This window comes from Stigmatopora argus, chromosome 16, assembly GCF_051989625.1.
Source record: "Stigmatopora argus isolate UIUO_Sarg chromosome 16, RoL_Sarg_1.0, whole genome shotgun sequence".
In the NCBI taxonomy this organism is placed as follows: domain Eukaryota; kingdom Metazoa; phylum Chordata; class Actinopteri; order Syngnathiformes; family Syngnathidae; genus Stigmatopora; species Stigmatopora argus.
Window position 1 is genome coordinate 548,414 of NC_135402.1, and position 17,242 is coordinate 565,655.

At 55.7% G+C, this 17,242-nt stretch overlaps 4 protein-coding genes across 5 annotated transcripts; 3 read left to right on the forward strand and 1 right to left on the reverse strand.

Annotated features, from left to right (window-relative positions):
- The first annotated feature begins 147 nt into the window (after positions 1 to 147).
- LOC144091276 (brevican core protein-like) lies at positions 148 to 6,222 on the forward strand. Its single transcript, XM_077623494.1, has 16 exons — positions 148 to 581; positions 930 to 1,070; positions 1,565 to 1,900; positions 1,988 to 2,162; positions 2,226 to 2,353; positions 2,552 to 2,851; positions 3,217 to 3,504; positions 3,568 to 3,713; positions 3,807 to 4,242; positions 4,363 to 4,476; positions 4,550 to 4,663; positions 4,741 to 4,899; positions 4,963 to 5,045; positions 5,132 to 5,276; positions 5,375 to 5,557; positions 5,886 to 6,222. The coding sequence occupies exons 2-16, from the start codon at positions 1,004 to 1,006 to the stop codon at positions 5,984 to 5,986; spliced, it is 2,775 nt and encodes a 924-aa protein (XP_077479620.1). The 5' UTR covers positions 148 to 581; positions 930 to 1,003; the 3' UTR covers positions 5,987 to 6,222.
- Positions 6,223 to 6,344: 122 nt separating this feature from the next.
- On the reverse strand, positions 6,345 to 9,691 carry hapln1b (hyaluronan and proteoglycan link protein 1b). The gene is made up of 5 exons (XM_077622494.1): positions 8,005 to 9,691; positions 7,776 to 7,939; positions 7,519 to 7,717; positions 7,115 to 7,417; positions 6,345 to 7,042 (listed from the first exon to the last, which is right to left on the reverse strand). Exons 1-5 carry the CDS (start codon positions 8,117 to 8,119, stop codon positions 6,753 to 6,755), a joined length of 1,071 nt encoding a protein of 356 aa, XP_077478620.1. The 5' UTR covers positions 8,120 to 9,691; the 3' UTR covers positions 6,345 to 6,752.
- Positions 9,692 to 11,363: 1,672 nt separating this feature from the next.
- Positions 11,364 to 13,303, forward strand: LOC144090740 (centrin-3-like). The gene is made up of 5 exons (XM_077622500.1): positions 11,364 to 11,747; positions 12,440 to 12,656; positions 12,739 to 12,853; positions 12,937 to 13,128; positions 13,198 to 13,303. Exons 1-5 carry the CDS (start codon positions 11,587 to 11,589, stop codon positions 13,239 to 13,241), a joined length of 729 nt encoding a protein of 242 aa, XP_077478626.1. The 5' UTR covers positions 11,364 to 11,586; the 3' UTR covers positions 13,242 to 13,303.
- A 550-nt stretch (positions 13,304 to 13,853) lies between these two features.
- On the forward strand, positions 13,854 to 17,078 carry LOC144090738 (myocyte-specific enhancer factor 2A-like). Of its 2 annotated transcripts, none has more exons than XM_077622497.1 (8): positions 13,854 to 14,026; positions 14,532 to 14,714; positions 14,839 to 15,042; positions 15,134 to 15,265; positions 15,374 to 15,571; positions 15,655 to 15,769; positions 15,845 to 15,947; positions 16,016 to 17,078. In XM_077622497.1, the coding sequence occupies exons 2-8, from the start codon at positions 14,661 to 14,663 to the stop codon at positions 16,161 to 16,163; spliced, it is 954 nt and encodes a 317-aa protein (XP_077478623.1). In that variant the 5' UTR covers positions 13,854 to 14,026; positions 14,532 to 14,660; the 3' UTR covers positions 16,164 to 17,078. The 2 variants fall into 2 exon arrangements, with proteins under 2 accessions (XP_077478623.1, XP_077478624.1); XM_077622498.1 differs by having other exon boundaries at positions 15,700 to 15,769.
- The last annotated feature ends 164 nt before the right edge of the window (positions 17,079 to 17,242 follow it).

A 17,242-nucleotide genomic window follows, 5' to 3' on the forward strand; every position in this document is an offset into this window, starting at 1 on the left:
TGTCCCTTTTTAAAAGCAGCTATTGACTCTCAAATACAGCACAGGTGCCCAACTCGTGGCTCGGGGGCCACTTTCAGCCGACCACGCTAACTTTGTGGCACAATCATGCGCAGCAAGTTTCCTTCTTGCTAAACTGAAGTCGAAATAACTGTAAATTTCTCTCGTCCTAAAGGAAATATGGAGGACAATGGATCTCAAGGAATATTTATTTTCTCAAATATATCATCAATATGTGAAATGAATACAAATATTTAAATTGATTAGTTTTTTTAAATGGAAAACAAAAATGTTAAAATGCTAGTGAATAAAGATGAAGGGAAAAAACGGTATATACGATTTTATTCTTTTTGTCTTTTAAATGAAAAAAAAAGAATGAAGAATGGACTGGCCCTTTAACCTTGTGGCCCCCTCCCCTCTTTTATTGGTTCCTCCCTTACTTTATTGGCGATGTGTGCTTGTGTGCTCCTCCCCCTCCGCCTCCTCTTCCTCCTCCTCCTCACTTGTCCTCCTCCTCCAAGTTCATCAGGAGTTCCTGCAGTTTCTCAGGCAGCTTGGACTGGATCGCTCGTGGAGCCCCTAAGGTCGGTATAAGCTTTTTTTGCTGGCCTTTTTAGACAACTCCCTTTTTTTGCTTCCATCATCCATTGGTGAGCAACTCGTCCTTTGTCATTGCTTTGTATAGAAATTGCTTATTTACGGCTTGAGACGAAAAACAATGCATTGACTAGGGTTGTCTGTTTATTCTGACCAAAATTGTGAATATGTTACAAAGAGAACACATTCCAAATGACAGCAGAAGGATGATTGGACGCCACCTGACTGAAGGTCTATCATTGTCAATGGCACTGGGAGAGTTGCTAAAATAAATGTTGAAATTCAGAAGGATGAAAGAAGAACATTTTGATGGGATTGCATTGGTTTTTTTGCAGCGTTTCTTGCTGTCGACACTGTTGGAGTGATCGGAGGAGTTTCATTTGGACAGAAGTGCGACCACTCGAGCCGGATGGAGGCGCTTTTGCGTGGGTGCGTCCTTTTGCTGATGTGCGCGTCTTCTACGAGCGTGCAACCAGGTGACTATATTTTTTTGTTTTTATGACGTGTGCACTTATTTTGTTGCTTTCTAGCCCCTAAATTAAAAAAACTACCATATTTTCACGACTATAAGGCGCATCCTCAATGAATGACACATTTTATTTTTTTTCCATATATAAAGCACACTGGATTATAAGGAGCCCTGTCTATTTTGGAGGGAATTTAAGACTTTTAAGTGCGCCTTATAGTTGTGAAAATACGGTAAATTAAAATCCCGGTCTTTTTCACCTGATTATGTTCTTCTTGACCCGATAGACATCCAATTCGATCATTCCATTGGCAGCCAATCAGGTCTTCCTTCCAGTAATTCCAGTCTTATAAACATGATGTGATTGGCCCTGAATTTCAACCACCTGATTGGATCAGAGATGTCCCTGTGTTTTTGAATTAATTCATTTTTTTAATTTATTTTAATGAATCAACATCATTCTAGTGCAAATATTCATCTTGTTTTGACTCAAATCTGGTGAAGACCTCCCGAGTCGACCTCCGGCCGAGGGCGAAACCACGGCGGAGGGCCGCCTGGCGGACTCGCTGCTGCTTCCGTGCGAATTCTCGCCCGTGGGCGAGGGCGACGGCGAGTCGAGGGTCAAATGGACCCGCGAGGGGGCCGATGGGGAGAGGGTGGTCCTGGTGGGCCTCGGGGCCGCCGTCAAGGTGAGCGCCGACTTTGAGGGCCGAGCGTCCCTGTCGGGCGAGGCCGGCCTGATCCTGGCGGGGCTGCGGGCCGCCGACGCCGGACGCTACCGCTGCGAGGTCACGCGAGGGATGGAGGAGCGGCGCCGGGACGTGCTCCTCAGCGTCACGGGTGAGCACGCCAGTGAAAATGACTAAGTTGGTTCTCATCTCGCCGTGTGGGTTTAACCCCCCCATTTTTTTTGCCCCGCCCCCTCAGGCGTGGTGTTCCCGTACCGCGCCAACGGCAGCCGTTACTCGCTGGACTTTGCGGCGGCGACCGAAGCGTGTCTGTCGGTGGACGCGGCGGTGGCCACGCCCGAGCAGCTGACGGCCGCCTTCCACGACGGCCTGGACCACTGCGACGCGGGCTGGCTCGCCGACGGGACCGTCAGGTGAGGGCCGCCCGCCGCCCGGCACGTCCTCGAGTGTTTCCTCTTCCTTTTTTTTCCTGGCAGGTACCCCATCGTCCGCCCTCGAGCGGGCTGCCTGGGTAACCTCCACCACCGAGCGGGCGTGCGCACGTACGGCGTCCGCTCGACCGCCGAGAAGTTCGACGTGTTTTGCTACGTGGACAAACTAGACGGTAACGTAAGTCTACTGATCCAAATCCATCCGCAACGAGTGTGATTTTTTTCCAAATTCTCGGGGAGTCATTTGCCGCCATTGACGGCGCTCCACGTCCAACCCGTTCGTCCCTGCCAAAAATCAGCTTTTTGCGGACGGTTTGCGGCGGCCGTGACAAATTCCCAAACCGCGAGTTGAAGACATTGTTTGCGTCCAGGCGAGGTCTTCTACTCGCCGTCCGCGGGCGACGACAAGACGACCCTGCGCCAGGCGGCGGACGCGTGCCTCCGCCACGGCGCCACGTTGGCCTCGCCCGGGCGTCTTTACGCCGCCTGGGCGGCCGGGCTGGACCGCTGCGACTACGGCTGGCTGTCGGACGGCAGCGTCCGCCACCCGGTCAACGTCCCCCGGCCCCAGTGCGGGGGCGGCCTGCTGGGGGTGCGCACGCTCTTCAAGAACCCCGACCAGACGGGCTTCCCGGACCCGCGGGACGAGTACGGAGCCTACTGCTACAAAGGTACTGACTTGGAAAAAAGGGAAACCCCCCCATTTTTCGCAGACAAACGCGGTGTCTGTTAATGGCTAACAGCTGGAGTCGACCCAAAGTCGCGCGCGCAGCAGAACGCGGGACCGCCACGCCCGCCCGCTCGCGCGCTCGCCGTCACCGACCGGCGGATGACGTGCTGACATTGTAATTGCAAACATTCGCCGGCCGCTTCTGATTCTGCTGGCCAAGCGCCAAAACGCCTTTGGCGTGACATCATACGGGGCGCTCACTTTTTGTCCTTTTACGGGCTGCGTGGTGCAGCGCACGATGTTGAAATATTTTCATTTTTATTTCTGCTTTGAGACCCAAATTTGAAAGCAATATTTTGCTTCCAGAAGCCGCAGTGACCAGTCCGCCCGGCCCCCGGGCGATATCGGAGCCTCAAAGCAGATCCGTCGTCACACGCCCGCAAACGCACCCAGACATCGCCCAGCACGTGACGACGCCGGCGGAGTCGCCCGACGTGACGCCGCCGACGCCCGTCCCGGATTGGAACGTGACGCCTTACGGGCTTTCCAAAGAGCAAGCTCCGCCCCCGAGCGAAGACCGATCGTTGGCCCCGCCCGGCGGCGAGTCGCCATTCCATTTCATCGTCGTGGATGTGCGGGACAAAAGCCAATCAGGTAGGTTTTGATTTTCTCCAAGGTTGTTCCCCACGGGCCTGATTTTTCCTACTTGACTTTCAGTGGACCACATCCTGCAGCTCCTGAAAGACCCCGCGGGGGGCGCCGTCGGGCTCCCGCGCTTCACCGACCTCACGCGGTCCCTCGGCGATCTCGCCGCCGCCGAAGCGCCCCTGCCGACCGTCGGCTTCGTGGACGACAAACACAGAGTAGGAACGTCGCCTTTACGTCACGTGGAGCGCCAAATGACCTTCAATAGAAAACGTGGGCTTGATTTCAATGACTACTTGTCGTCCAATCAGCTGACTTTTGCCTTGGGGCCGCCCGAGGAGGCGCGAGGGGATCCATTTGAGACCGCCGCCCCCGTCGGAGTGACGCCGTCGGGATTGGTCGATGTCGCCGCAGACGGCCCTCCTCTTTCTCGCTTCATCCCTCTAAGAGCCACCCCGGAGGCGACGCTCCACAAGGGCGCGGGGGCCCAGTTTTCCTCGTACGCCCTGAAAAGCACGGCGCGGGACGCCGAGGTCCAGGCGGAGGGTTCCGCGGCCGCCGCCGCCGACGGAGAGCGGCTTCCTCTGGTTTTGCCGGAGCCTATGGCGGTAAAAGCACGAAGCCCGGATCTGGCCACCGCCCCCTTCACGCTGGAAGTTCTTCTGGACGACGATAACGGGGAGGCGGCGGAGTCGCTGTTCTTCCCGAGGCCCGACCTGGCGGAAATGGCTTTCGTCAGAGACGCGGGTACGTCACCGATCCAGATCTTTCAAGGATCGGAGCATTACAATCAAGTCCTCTGCCCGTTCGTCACGCCGCCGTCTCTCCATTTGTCTTATCCGTCTAAATGTGACGTCTACGCTGCAGATGAGGTCCCTTGCGCCGCGGGCACGTGCGAAAACGGCGGCTCCTGCTACCGGCGAGGCACGGCCCTGGCGTGCGCCTGTCCGCCGGGATACTCCGGGGCGCGCTGCCAAATCGGTGAGCTCCACGGCACCCGGACAATAAGACGTGGTTCAAAAATAACAATAATAACGAGGACTCCCTTTTGCAGACGAGGACGAGTGCCAGTCTGAGCCGTGTCTCAACGGCGCCACCTGCCTGGACGGCGTGGCCGGCTTCTCCTGTCTGTGCCTGCCCAGCTACGGCGGGGAGCTGTGCCAACGAGGTTGGCGTCACCCGGAAGCGAAAGCGCGGTTTGGGCGTCCGCTCACGGCGGCTGGGCGCTCCCCGTCTTTCCCGCAGATACGGCGCGGTGCGACGACGGCTGGCGCAAGTTCCAGTCGCACTGCTACCGACATTCCCGCCAACGGCGCAGCTGGGACGCGGCCGAGCGGGAGTGCCGCCTCCACGGCGCTCGCCTGGCCAGCGTCCTGTCGGCGGAAGAGCAAGTCTTCGTCAACGGTGAGCGACGTCGGGGTCCGGGGGGGCGGGACGGCGATGGCTTTAAGCCGGATCCGCGCGCAGGTCTCGGCGGCGACTACCAGTGGATCGGTCTCAACGACAAGACGTCGGAGGGAGACTTTCGCTGGAGCGACGGCAATCCTCCCGTGAGTTTTGTCATGGGATTGACGTTTGGCGCCGATCCATTCCGGCGGGTCACCGTCCGAAAAACCGATTGTCGATGGTCGCGCAGCTCTTCGAGAACTGGCGAGCCAACCAGCCCGACAGCTTCTTCCGGCCGAGCGAGGACTGCGTGGTGCTGGTCTGGCACGACGGCGGTCGGTGGAACGACGTCCCGTGCAACTACCGCCTCTCCTTCACCTGCAAGAAGGCCACCGGTTAGCACAGCAAAAAAATAATATATATATATATATCCACTTGCCTTGCTAAAGTGAGCTTTTCATCCAACCCAAGTTCTCCCGCGTTCCCCCGGCAGTGCTGTGCGGCCCCCCGCCCGTGGTGAGGGACGCCCGCGCCTTCGGAGCCCCACGCGCCCGCTACCAGGCGGGGGCGCTGACGCGATACCGCTGCCTGCCGGGCTTCGTCCAGAGGCTGAACCCCACCGCGCGATGCCGCCCCGACGGACGATGGGACGCCCCGAAAATCACTTGCATCAACCGTGAGTACTTTTCCGTGGCGTCCAATCCCAAAAGTTGCCCGAGCCCTAGCAACATTTTTGAAAAATTTGACCTCACCTCGACCCCTGCCCTAAAAAATGTCACTGTCCCATTTCATGTAGAGAATATTTATTTTATTTGAGCTTTATATTGGCTTTGTATTTTTTGTAAGTGTAGTTCATTCATATATTTATTTGTATCCGTTGAACGAAATTGTCACCATCCAATTGGTAGAAAAAAAACATTTAGTTAATTCAGAGAATCTCAGTACAGCAGCGTAATCTTGTTACCGTAGCAACAGAAGTCACACCGCGTTGTCCTTCCCGACAGCGGCGACCTATCACGCGCGGCGGCCACTCGCCAGTCACCGCCACCGGGCGACGGAGAATCCCGACGACCGACGGCGACCGGTCTGGGCGAGCGCTCGCTGACGGCGACTTTGTTGAAAAGCGTGGGAAGATAGAAGAGGTTAATTTATTCTACCGTGACATATACGGCAACAACCACGTGTCCGTGCCGCCGCCAAGGGTCCACGTCCAATCCTTTCGGAATAGGAGGGATTTCCCCCCCCCCCCCTGGTCCAAAGGGATTGGGCGTCTCTCGCCGTCGGTGGCGGCCAATCAATGAGTCAATAAAGTTGTACTTGAATCATGGAAACAAACATGAAAGAATACCCGCTCTTTAGTCGTTTGTCTTTGGCACAGAGGACTTACCGTATTTACTCGCATATAAGCCGCACCCTTAAAATGGCTGAATTTGACAATTTCTCGCGTATAAGCCGCCCCCTGATTGACAATTATCATATCTTTATTCATGGTTTTAATAGGGAATTAATTCATCCAGTAAAGGTTGTTTTCTTGCTGCAAAACTGAAAAAAACCAACAAATAGTAAATGTTACTTTGCTAACATCTACTGGTGAAAAAGAGTATAGCATGTATTGTGCGCATATAAGCCTTCCCTTTGATTCTGTCATCATATTTTGGAGTTACAAATATGGCTTATAGGCGAGAAAATACGCTAGGATTTCTTTGACCCTGGCACCAGGGGGCGCCCCGTTCCGTTGCGGTAGGGGGTTGTTGTGATTTTTTTTGGGGGGGGGGGTCTTGGCTTTCTCCTTTGCTGGTGTGTCTTGCTCTTGTTCCGTTTGCTAGCTTTTTTTCTGTCAATCCCTCGCTATGTTACGCACTAGCGGGATTTCACGCTCGCTCCCTATAGCAGTAGGCGCCGTACAATTTGTGCTTCTTGTCGGGGAAGCCGTTGGAGCGGACGGCGCCGGCCGAGGGGCTGCATCGGGGGCGGGGCTTGGCCACCGGGTAGCGCGCGCTGCCGTCCTCCAGCCAGCCGGCGTCACAGCGGTCGTAGCCGTTCAGCTTCCAGGCGGCGTACACCTGGCCCACCTTGGCCAGCCGGGCGCCGTCGCGCCGGCACGCCTCCGCCGCTTCTCCGTAATTCAGCTTGCGGCCGTGCGGCAGGAAGTACAGTTGGCCTGAAAGGACGGCGACCCCGGCGGTCCTAGGTCAGGCCGGACGACGACTTTTGGCTCCGGCGGGCCGCTCACCTTTAAAGTGCGCCGTGAAGCAGAAGGCGTCGTAGCGGTCGGCCTCTTTGTCCCTCAGTCCGTAGCCGCGCAGTCCCGGCGCCGCGGCCCGGCCGCCGCAGGGCTCCCTGGGGGCGGTGACGGGGTAGCGCACCGAGCCGTCGCTCAGCCAACCGGCGTTGCACCAGTCCAGGCCTTCTCGCCAGGCCCACCGCAGCTGCTCCGGGGACGCCAGCACGCCGTCTTGTTCGCGGCAGGCCCGCTCGGCGTCGCCGAAGTTGAGACGGTAGCGGCCCAGGCGCGGGGAGTACGGGAACACCACGCCTGGGACGTAAGCGGAAAATGGCGCATTTTGGCTTCGGGCAGCGGATTTGGTGCCAATTTTGCCATCGCTGGCCAAACCAGGACGTAGACGAAGGCCTCACCTTCCAGGTCGAGCGTCACGACGGCCGCGGCGTCGTCCAGCCCGTCGATGACCTCGCATTTGTACCTCCCGTAATCACTCAGCGCCACGTCGTCGATCACCAGCGAGGCGTCGGCGGGGGAAGACCCCCGCAGCCGGACACGACCGCGGAAACTTCCGTAGCTTTTCCTGTGCTTGCCCACGGCGGCCAAAACATCCACCTGCGCTCGTGGGCGGGCAAAATTAGGCCACGCCCGGCCGAGTGGGCGTTCCACCCACCTCGGTCAGGAAGTTGGACGTCAGCTTAGTCCACTTGATCCTCATCTTTGGGTTGGGGGCCAGCGTTCGCTCCCTGCGGATGACGCACGGTAAGGTGGCGTTGCCGCCGCGCCGCGTCAGCACCCCGGAAGGCGCCGACGTCACCGACAGCGCCGGAAACGTATCTAGCGCGCCAAAACCAAGTACCATGAAGTTTGAAAAACATGTGAACGACGGCAAAGCTCCTTACCTGTGGCCTCCACGATGTTCCTGGACACTTCCAACTCGCCGCCAAGGGATGGGAAGGCGCCGGCCGCACTCATCGACATCAGCGTTAGCGTCAGCGTGGCGATGGCGTACGTCATCTCGTTCGCTCGCCGATTCCGACGGCCGACGGGTCCGCGAGACCGAAAATGGAAAAATTTCTGGCGGATGGGAAAAGCCAGAGAAAGTGACCCAGGATCGACCCAAAGACCAACAGGAAGTGACTGACGTGCGTCAAAAGGAACGGGAAGTCGGCCATTCCTGCCCAAGCCTAAATGTAGTCTGCTGTTTTGATGGTCAAATGAGGCACTTTGGAATGGCCGTTTTGCGGCCTTTCAGACAAACACTTTATTGGAAAGCCGCGAGGTCGCGTAGTCGTGGGCCCAAAGCGTTAAAAGAGAGCTGGCTGGCGCATAGATCTGCAACTAGAATACACGACACAGCAGTGTAGCGGTGTTGCTGTCTTTTGCTGCAGCTGGAAAGCATCGCATCGACGCTAGCGCTCGGCTAGCGCTGCACTGCGCACCCACAAAGGCAGGCTCGCCGCATCACGTGAAGGAGACGCGCTGTGCGGCAAGGTGCTCTTTTTTCTGCTCCCGTCCGGCCGGAGGCAGAGAGTGAACTTTACCAAGCGAGTGGACGACGGTGCCACCGCCAGCCGTCCCCCGCCTCCCCCGAGGAGACGACTACGCTAATCATTGTTTTTTTTAGGAGCGTGCCAAGGCCGAGCGTCTTTTCCTTATTTGGCTTCTTTTCTTCAAGTTTACTTTCAGATGGACCACGAAGTCAGCTGCCTTGAAGAGCATTCTAGATGGACTCCATCCAGGAGAGGTTCATGGGGGCATCTTAAAGGAACTCAACTCCAGACCGGGCTGGAATGAAGTTGTCGAGACTAAACGGAGTCCACCTTGCCTCTGGACTGGACAAAAGTGGCGCTATTTGGACAAAAGTCATTGAAGTGGAATGGGCCAATGTTGACGTTGGACTGGACTGAACCAAACTAGACCAACGTCAACTGATGGAGACTACATTCAATGATTTGGGACCGGGCTCATCCCACCCGGAACGGATGAGTCTGGGACCGGACTAGAGCGGAATGATGGCGACTCTGAGCGACAACGGGCACGAGTCTAGCCAAACGGGCGTCTGACTCCACCCCTGCTCGTTCGCGTTTGGACACAGCTGGAAGAATTGTCCTGTCCGATGAAAGGAGAGGTTGGGTGGGTGGGTGGGGGTCTGCCTGGCTGCCACGCACACCCACGTCACACAAGCCTTCTTTCATGACCTGACGTGAAAGTTTGACCAAAGTTTCACCTGTTTTTGTAATTTTTTGCCGCCTGCGGCATTTCTACCACATGAATTGCCATCTAGAAAGCAGCCTGGCGTTTCCCAGCTTTTGGCAAGGTGTCCCACCGATGTTCACCTGGTCTCCGCATGCTCATTTTGCCTCCAATTTCCAATGGCATCTCGATTGTGTCGACGCGACTGAATCGGGAAGAACTCTCGTTTAAGTGGGAGACCAAGGTTCAGTTGTCACAGGATGCTGTCAAGCGAACCCGTCGAGTCCGACGTTGTTAGTAAAGTAAAGAGATCTTTTTACCTGCTCTGTGCCCGCAGAACCTTCAGCTTCCACCTCTGGTAGCAAAGACGCGACTAAAGACAAATGGGGGGGGCGATGGAGCACAGATGGGAGGGAGTGGGGGGTGCGGGAGAGGGAAGGAGGGAGGGAGGTGGAATGAAGAGGAGGAGCTACACGCCAACTTTGGCACTTGGTGAGATGGCACCAAATCTCGATGACCAGCGAAGGATCTCCTGGAATCAAATCAATCAACTCCAAAGAAGCCCTTTCAAACTCAAATGGAAAATGGCCCTTCCTTCCGAGTCGCTCTTTTGCAATTGGCTAGATCAACCAAATTTCATGTAGCCAAGTCAAACTGGCTGAATTTTCAAAACTGGTAAAAGGGTACTCTGACGATTCGCAGAAAGTGTAAAAGACACCAAAATGGCGTCTTTAACGTAAACGACGGACCCGACAGGTATGTTTGGCCACGGCTTTTTGACACTCTTGAGACGAGCACACTAATAAAAGTCACGAGCTCTCGAGCCGTCGCGCTCCAGCGGAATAAACAACATCGCTATCAGACAAACGAGGCGTCGGTGACCTTTGCGGCAGAAGGTCGCCGCAGTAAAGCTTGGGAAAAGGTCAGCCGTCCCGAAGCCGGCCCGAACGTAGACTGGAAAAGAGGCCCACCCGAAAAAAAAGTCACCTTCCCGCGTCGGAAAATGGCCGAGTTTTGTCGACGCACAAAGAAGGACGTTGTCACCTTCCGACACGCTTCACTTGTTTTTGTTGCGTGGGGACACGGGCTCTTTGTGCACCGTCAGGGTGGGGTTCACCCACCGAGGACCCGCGCCCACCGTGAAAAATGGCCGGCGCGCGCCCAACAAGTCAACGTTTATGTTGCCTGGAACGGAAGCGCTAATGGCGTCGTATCGTGCGCGGCCAGACGTCGAAACGACACGCGCGGCTAATTCATACGAGGCCCGCTCGGGGTCCGCGTGGGCTCGCAAAAGTTTCTGCCGATCTTCTGTCCGTCTGGCGGGCGGGGGAGGGGCTTATCTGTGGCCTTCTGGCAGTGGGCAGAAAGACTCCCGCAAGTCTGGCCTCTCACGGCCGGCTTCCTGTTCCCGCGGCTGATAAACGTCAAACAAGTCCGTGATAAAGAGGGGAGATTATTTCAGGGCTTTTGTTTTTTTTTCCTTCCCTTAACGCAAAACACATTTCCACAAAAGACAGAGCTGCTCTGATAAATCGGCCTTTCGGGAAGTTTTTTTTGCACGGTTGTGCAAACCTCGCTCCACATTCAAATACTTTTGGATCAATCGAATGAAAAATCAATCATTGTTTCTCTAACGGCATTTTTTAAAGGCTTCATTCACGAATAAACAAAAATACTGTTTTTTTCATCACTCTTGGTTTAATTGGTTTGTTCAAAGGTTGCCGTTTTTAGTCGTTACTACGCACTAGTATACTACATAACTGTATGTATGTACGTTTATGATATTTAGGAGTAGAGGCGAGCTCGGGCGGTCATGTGACGCCAGAAGGGAGGTGTGGCCAATCAGAAGCCTCTAATGGAGCGCGAACAAATGTTTCGGCGGCCCCAACCGGTCTACAGCTGCGTTGTTTGCAAAAATGTTTGAATATTAAACGCTAGGAAAACGCGGCCCGGGCTTTGCGGGCTTCCCGGGCCTCCCTCGTCGCCATGAACGAGTCCAGGTAAGTTCGACGTGACGCCATATTTTCGTGTGCCCCCCCTCTGCCTGACGCAGGCCGCTAGCGTTAGGCTAGCCTGACCTAGCTTAGCATATTTTAGCCTAGCTTAGCTAGCTATGGACGAGTCCAGGTAAAGTCGACGTGACGCTATATTTTCGTGTCCCCCCCTCTGTCTGAGGCAGGCCGCTAGCGTTAGCCTAGCTTAGCCTAGCCCAGCTCGTTAGCACGTTCGGCGCGGCGGCGGCCGCATGACGTCTGCTCCGCGTCACCCGACGTGCCGAGACGGTCACAATGAGATGTCGTCACACCGGAGCGAGCGAGCGAGCGAGCGAGCGAGCGCGCCGTAGCGGCCGCTTTGCTTTGCGCCCCGAGCGACAAACGAGGCCACTTGAGAGCGGGACGACAATGGACGTGGTCGCGGAGGATGGGGACGAAGACACGCAGCCGCAAACGTGAGACAGAGACTCAGACGGGCCCTTCCTTCGCCTTACGCGGAGGCCGACTCCAATATTCCTCATTTTCTAGCGAGTCCATGCGTAGAATGTAAAAGTCAAAATACACCAAAATGGGTGCATTTTGTAGTCATTTCGACACCTTTAAAGTCGAAAAAGTCTGAATTCTTTAGGCAACATGTTTACGCTGTTGCTAATCAATGAGAGTATGCATGCAGAAGAGACTAATGATTACAAAAAATGATTAGGGGACCTTACACCCCTATGGACTTAGCCAAAGAGCCACATATGGCTCCCGAGCCGTAGGTTCCCGACCCGTTCTAGCCCATTTCCACCTTGTAGAATGTAGAACCAAAAAAAAGGAAATCGTTAAACTCTTTAGCTCCCATTGACGACCCTACGGTCCAATTCATTTGAGGTGGGAGGGATGGAACCCCTCCCACCTCAAATGGATTTGGCCCAACCCAAGCCTCTCAAGTCCACTTTAACCATAGCTAATAATATTGATGTTAAATTGAAAAAATAAACAAATTAGAATGCAGTGGGATTTCAACAGTCACCATAGTGATTTCCCCACGTCACATTGGTGGAATTGTGGCCGAGCTATCTTCCGTCCTCTTTTCCTCTGCTCACAAGGCCAGACTTTTCATCTTTTGTCTGATAACCGGACCGTGTTTGGCGTCGTCTCGCAGGAGCGCCAGCATCGAGAGCGTGCCGGAGAAGAAAAGGGAACTGAGCGACATCTTGGTCGACAGCGGAATGTTGGAGAAGAAAATAGACTCGGACGACGAGGACGCCGTGTGGGAGAAGAAAAAGGCGCTGAGCGAGGCGCAGAAAGTCGAAATCCGAGAAGCCTTTGAGCTCTTCGACGCCGACAAAGACAACAAAATCGACTACCACGAGTTGAAGGTGAGGATTTGGCGATGGGGGGGTGGCGCTTTCTTTAGACGGCCGCCTAAGTTCCCTCTCGCTCGTTTCGTTGGGCCGCCAGTTGGCGATGCGAGCGCTGGGACTGGAGGTGAAGAAGGGGAACGTCATGCAGATCATCAACGACTTCGACCACGATGAAAGCGGCAAAATCAAGTTTGAGGACTTCAGGGAAGTCGGTGAGTGGACGCGCCCGCCCCCGCTAAGATGACTTGGTATCGGGTGAACGTACTGGTCTTTTTTTCCCCGACTTTGCGCGCAGCGACCGAGCTGATGCTGGACCGCGACCCCAAGGAGGAGATCCTGAAGGCCTTCCGGCTTTTCGACGACGACGAGTCGGGCGCCATCGGCCTGAGGAAGCTGAAGCGTGTGGCCCGGGAGCTGGGCCTCGACACGGGTGAGGAAGAACTGCGCAGCATGATCAGCGCCTTTGACACCGACGGCGACGGGGAAAGTGAGTCTCGCCGTAGGGCGCCCTCCGCTGGAGCGCCAGGGTACTGACACCGTTTTCTTTTCCCCCCAGTTAACCAGGAGGAGTTCCTGTGCATCATGAGAGGACTGGCGTGAGTGCGGGATCCTGCTACTCTTTGAGAATCTTCTATTTATTAAAAGCCAAAAAAGTCACCCCACTCGGATGCCTCGCTCTGTAAAATGACGGCCTTTGACAATCCGTGTTCCATCACGAGGTCGCCGTGAATCGAAAAGGTTTCGAGCGGGCCCCGGCAGCCGTCTGGCCTGCCAGCGTGCCGGCCTGCCAGCCTGCCTGCCAGCCTGCCTGCCAGCCCTCCCGCCCTCGCACATGCTCAGCTGTCCGGGGCGAGCCCGAAATAAACCCGGCCCGCGCCTCCTCCCCGGCGACGACCTCCAAGTTGACCGAACCCGGCCGGGGGAGGTCCGGGTGACGGTTCCGACCGCCTCGCGTCCTTGCGGATCATCTTGGGCAAAGACCACGCCCGAGACGTGTCGGATTGATAGGCGTCCAATCCGTTTGGGCGGCCAGACCGGGAGCAACTGACACGTCGAACGAACGAACGCGCTCGTGCTCGGACACGCTAGGGCGCGTCGAAAGGCCACGATCGCGCTGCGCCCTTCTGGTCTCGAGCCCCCCGCGCACATGGCTATCACTTCAGCTATATTTAGCGGTCGCGACAGGTGACTCCCAACCCAGGCCCCCCCCCCCATCGGGGAAGGGAGGGCCCACACAAACGCACCCCGCAGGGGTGTCCCATCCGAACAGACTTGTCGGGACCACTTGGGCGTCGCTCCTTCTAAAGCCAGCGGGTCTGGCTTGACGGGCCGTCGGAGGCGAGGAATCGAACCGGGAACCCGTGGCGGGCCACTTCCGAGCTAAGGTGGGTCCTCCGCCGCCAGACTTGCCCTTTGGGCTTCAAGTGAGCCCAAAAGCAAAACGATTCTCTGAGGTAACGTGCTAGCACTTAGCATTTAGCTGGCTTTCCAGCTAGTCCGCCATTTTGCGTCACACAAACAACGTCGATTGTTGCAATCTGACCACATGACGTCATTTGAGCGAACGAGCTTGATTCGCATTTCCTCTTTTTAAGTTGGTGAGATTTGTGATGATGAGGGATCATATTTCATTGCCATTGACGGTGCCAGACGTCAAAAAACCCGAAACAGTAATTGTTACAAAATGTGTATTTTAATTGAAGTGTGATTAACAGACAAAATGATGACGAAGTTGGACACCCCTGGAAAACTGTCCCTCAAGTATCCTTCGGGCGTACCTCCTGAAATATCCACGGGGAGGCGCTGTTTGACCGATCAAAATGTTCATCACTTGCAAATTATGTTCAAGCCTTTTGATCCGCGTAATATTATCATATTTCCCACGTGCAGGTGCCGCTGGACGGACACTCGGAAACGAGGGAGGACAACGAGTGACGCTGAGGTGAGCCTTTCAGGCGTGAAAAGTAAGCGGAGACGAAAGGAAAGGCGAGGAAAGCACCCGCCGAGAAGATATCCCAAATGGGCAGGAAGAAGATTCAGATTGCTCGCATTGTGGACGAGCGCAACAGACACGTGAGTGCCGCCATGAAAATTCACCCACGACTTTGCCATTCCGTCCTTTAATGCTCCCCCAAAATGAAGCCATTCCCACAACTTTTGGGAGTTGATGACCTATGCCGCCCCCTCTGACCCCCAGGTGACCTTCACCAAGCGCAAGTTCGGCCTGATGAAGAAGGCGTACGAGCTGAGCGTGCTGTGCGACTGCGAGATGGCGCTCATCATCTTCAACGGCGCCAACAAACTCTTTCAGTACGCCAGCAGCGACATGGACAAGGTGCTGCTCAAATACACCGAGTACAACGAGCCGCACGAGAGCCGGACCAACGCCGACATCGTCCACGTCAGTCGCCACGCCGAAAACGCTCCTCCTTTCTTTCCTCCCTTTCCGCCCTCAATGGCTTTTCTTCCCATTCCCAAAACAAAACAAAAAGACGCTGCGCAAGAAGGGCCTCGGCGGCAGCGACGTGGACGACGTGGCGGACGACTCTGCCGGTCAGAGCCCCGCCGTGGACGGCAAGATGGCCGACGACGGCGACCCCATGTTCAACGGGCAGCGCCTCTGCGTGAGTTGACAAATGACGGGTTCTCGTGTCAACCTTCAGTTTTTCTGTGTTGAAATTGAAGTGGCATGGCCCGTGCTCTGATCCCGCCCTCTGCTCCACCCACCACAGGCTCTGCCCACCTACAACCTGGGCGTGGACGGCCCCCCGCTACTGTACTCGCACGACCCCGGCTTTGACCCCGCAGGCCAGTCGTGCCCCGAGTACGGTGACCACCGCCCCTTCCCCGCCGCCGCCTCAACGTCGAGGAGCGTTCGGGACAAAGTTAGAAGCGGCGACCCGCGCCAACTGCGGATGCCGTCCGCCCTGGTGAGCGTGAAAGAAAAACGTCAAAAAAAGGCCCCAAATGCGGAGCCGGCTGCACTTTACTCACGAGCGCCCTCTATCGCCAGGACTTTGATTTGTTGCGGCCTAGAAACCAGGTTTCCTTTCCGCAGAACGCCGGCACGGCTCGGGCGCCGTCCAGCGGGCCCGGCTTCCCGTCCCCGCTGTCTTCTTACGGCGCAGGTGAGTCTGGGCCGAGAATGCGGAAAGCCCCGCCCCCTCGGCTTAAGCCCCGCCCAACGAGCCGGTGCTTTGCAGAGTTCTGGCCCGGCGCGGAGCTCTCCTCTTCGACGGCTCTGGGCGGCTTTTGGCGGCGGCCCGAGCGCGAGGCGCCGGACCACCTGCCGCTCGCCGGCGTGGGGTGAGTTCCAAGACGCCGTTTTGCTCCAAATTTAGGATCTGAGCGCCTTTCCGCTCCTTTTTTTGCAGGAACGTGAACGCCGACCATCCGGTCCGCGTCAAGTCGGAGCCGGACTCGCCCGTCCGGGAGCGCGCGACGGCCCGCGGCCTCGGCTTCTTTCCGCCGCCCGACGGCGAAGCCGCTTCCGTCGGTCTGACGCAGGGCTGGGCCGCGTGACGACGTCAACTAGCGGTCGGGCGCCGTTAGCCCATCGCTCGTAAAGAAGAGCGCCGGTCGCCACGGTGACAAACTGTCCCAAAACCTTTGGCTCGAGCTTCAAGAGTAGGATTTTAATTTTTTTCAGATGCGGGTCACGTCAACTCATTGGCTGCGATTGACGGGAAAGGAGCGTCCGGCGGGTTTGGAGTGGGAGCGGCCGCCGACGTCCAATCGGGGCCCCATCAGCTCCTCAATGGCAGCCAATGAGAGAAAACCAAAGGCGTACGAAAACGAGGTCCAACTTACATTTGTTTTTGATTAAAAAAAAGAGAGTCAAGGAAATGTTTTTAGCCCAGACGCAATCAGATGGAGACAGGAAGTGAGCATAGGGTGGTGAGGTAACAGGAAGAAGAAATTGACATGGGGTCAAATGAAGTTTGACAAAAAAAAGTGGGCTGGAGCCATCGGTTGAGCGCTTAGCTTGTTGTGCTTTTCTTAGACTTTAGCTTAGCATTAGAGGACTGCGGGACAGTAATGGCATTTTTTTTTGCTCTTTGTAGTTTTGTTGAAGCTGCTGACGTTAGTTCCCGTTTGCCTATGTTGCTGCGGTAAAAAAAAAAGTATATTTGGAAGGCCGACCCTCGGGCAGCCAGCGTGGTTGCCGCTCCGGGCTCGCCGTTCCCGACGTTAAGGGCAGAGCCCGCCAAGACCTGTCTTTAGAATTTCATACTCGCCCCGTCAATAAACTATAGAATAAATATGGATGCTCTCTGTGTTCTCAATGGCCTGAGTGGTTAGTGCCTCAATACTGTATGAATCCAAAGGATCGTCTGCTGGATTGGACATGCCTGCACCACTTTTTTGGGACCTATTTCAAACGTGGGCCATCAAAGTGCAAACTTTTGACCAATTTAAGAGCGCCCCGATGAATGATATTTCACCCATTTTGTTATACACAGCTGCATATGATGACAATAAAGACTTTTGATTTGATATAAAGGCGTAGCATCCCATAAGACTAGGCTTTAATTTCAAACTATTATATGAAAAAAAAAAAAAAAAAAGTCGAGGGCGTTCCCTGAATTGACGTCACATTG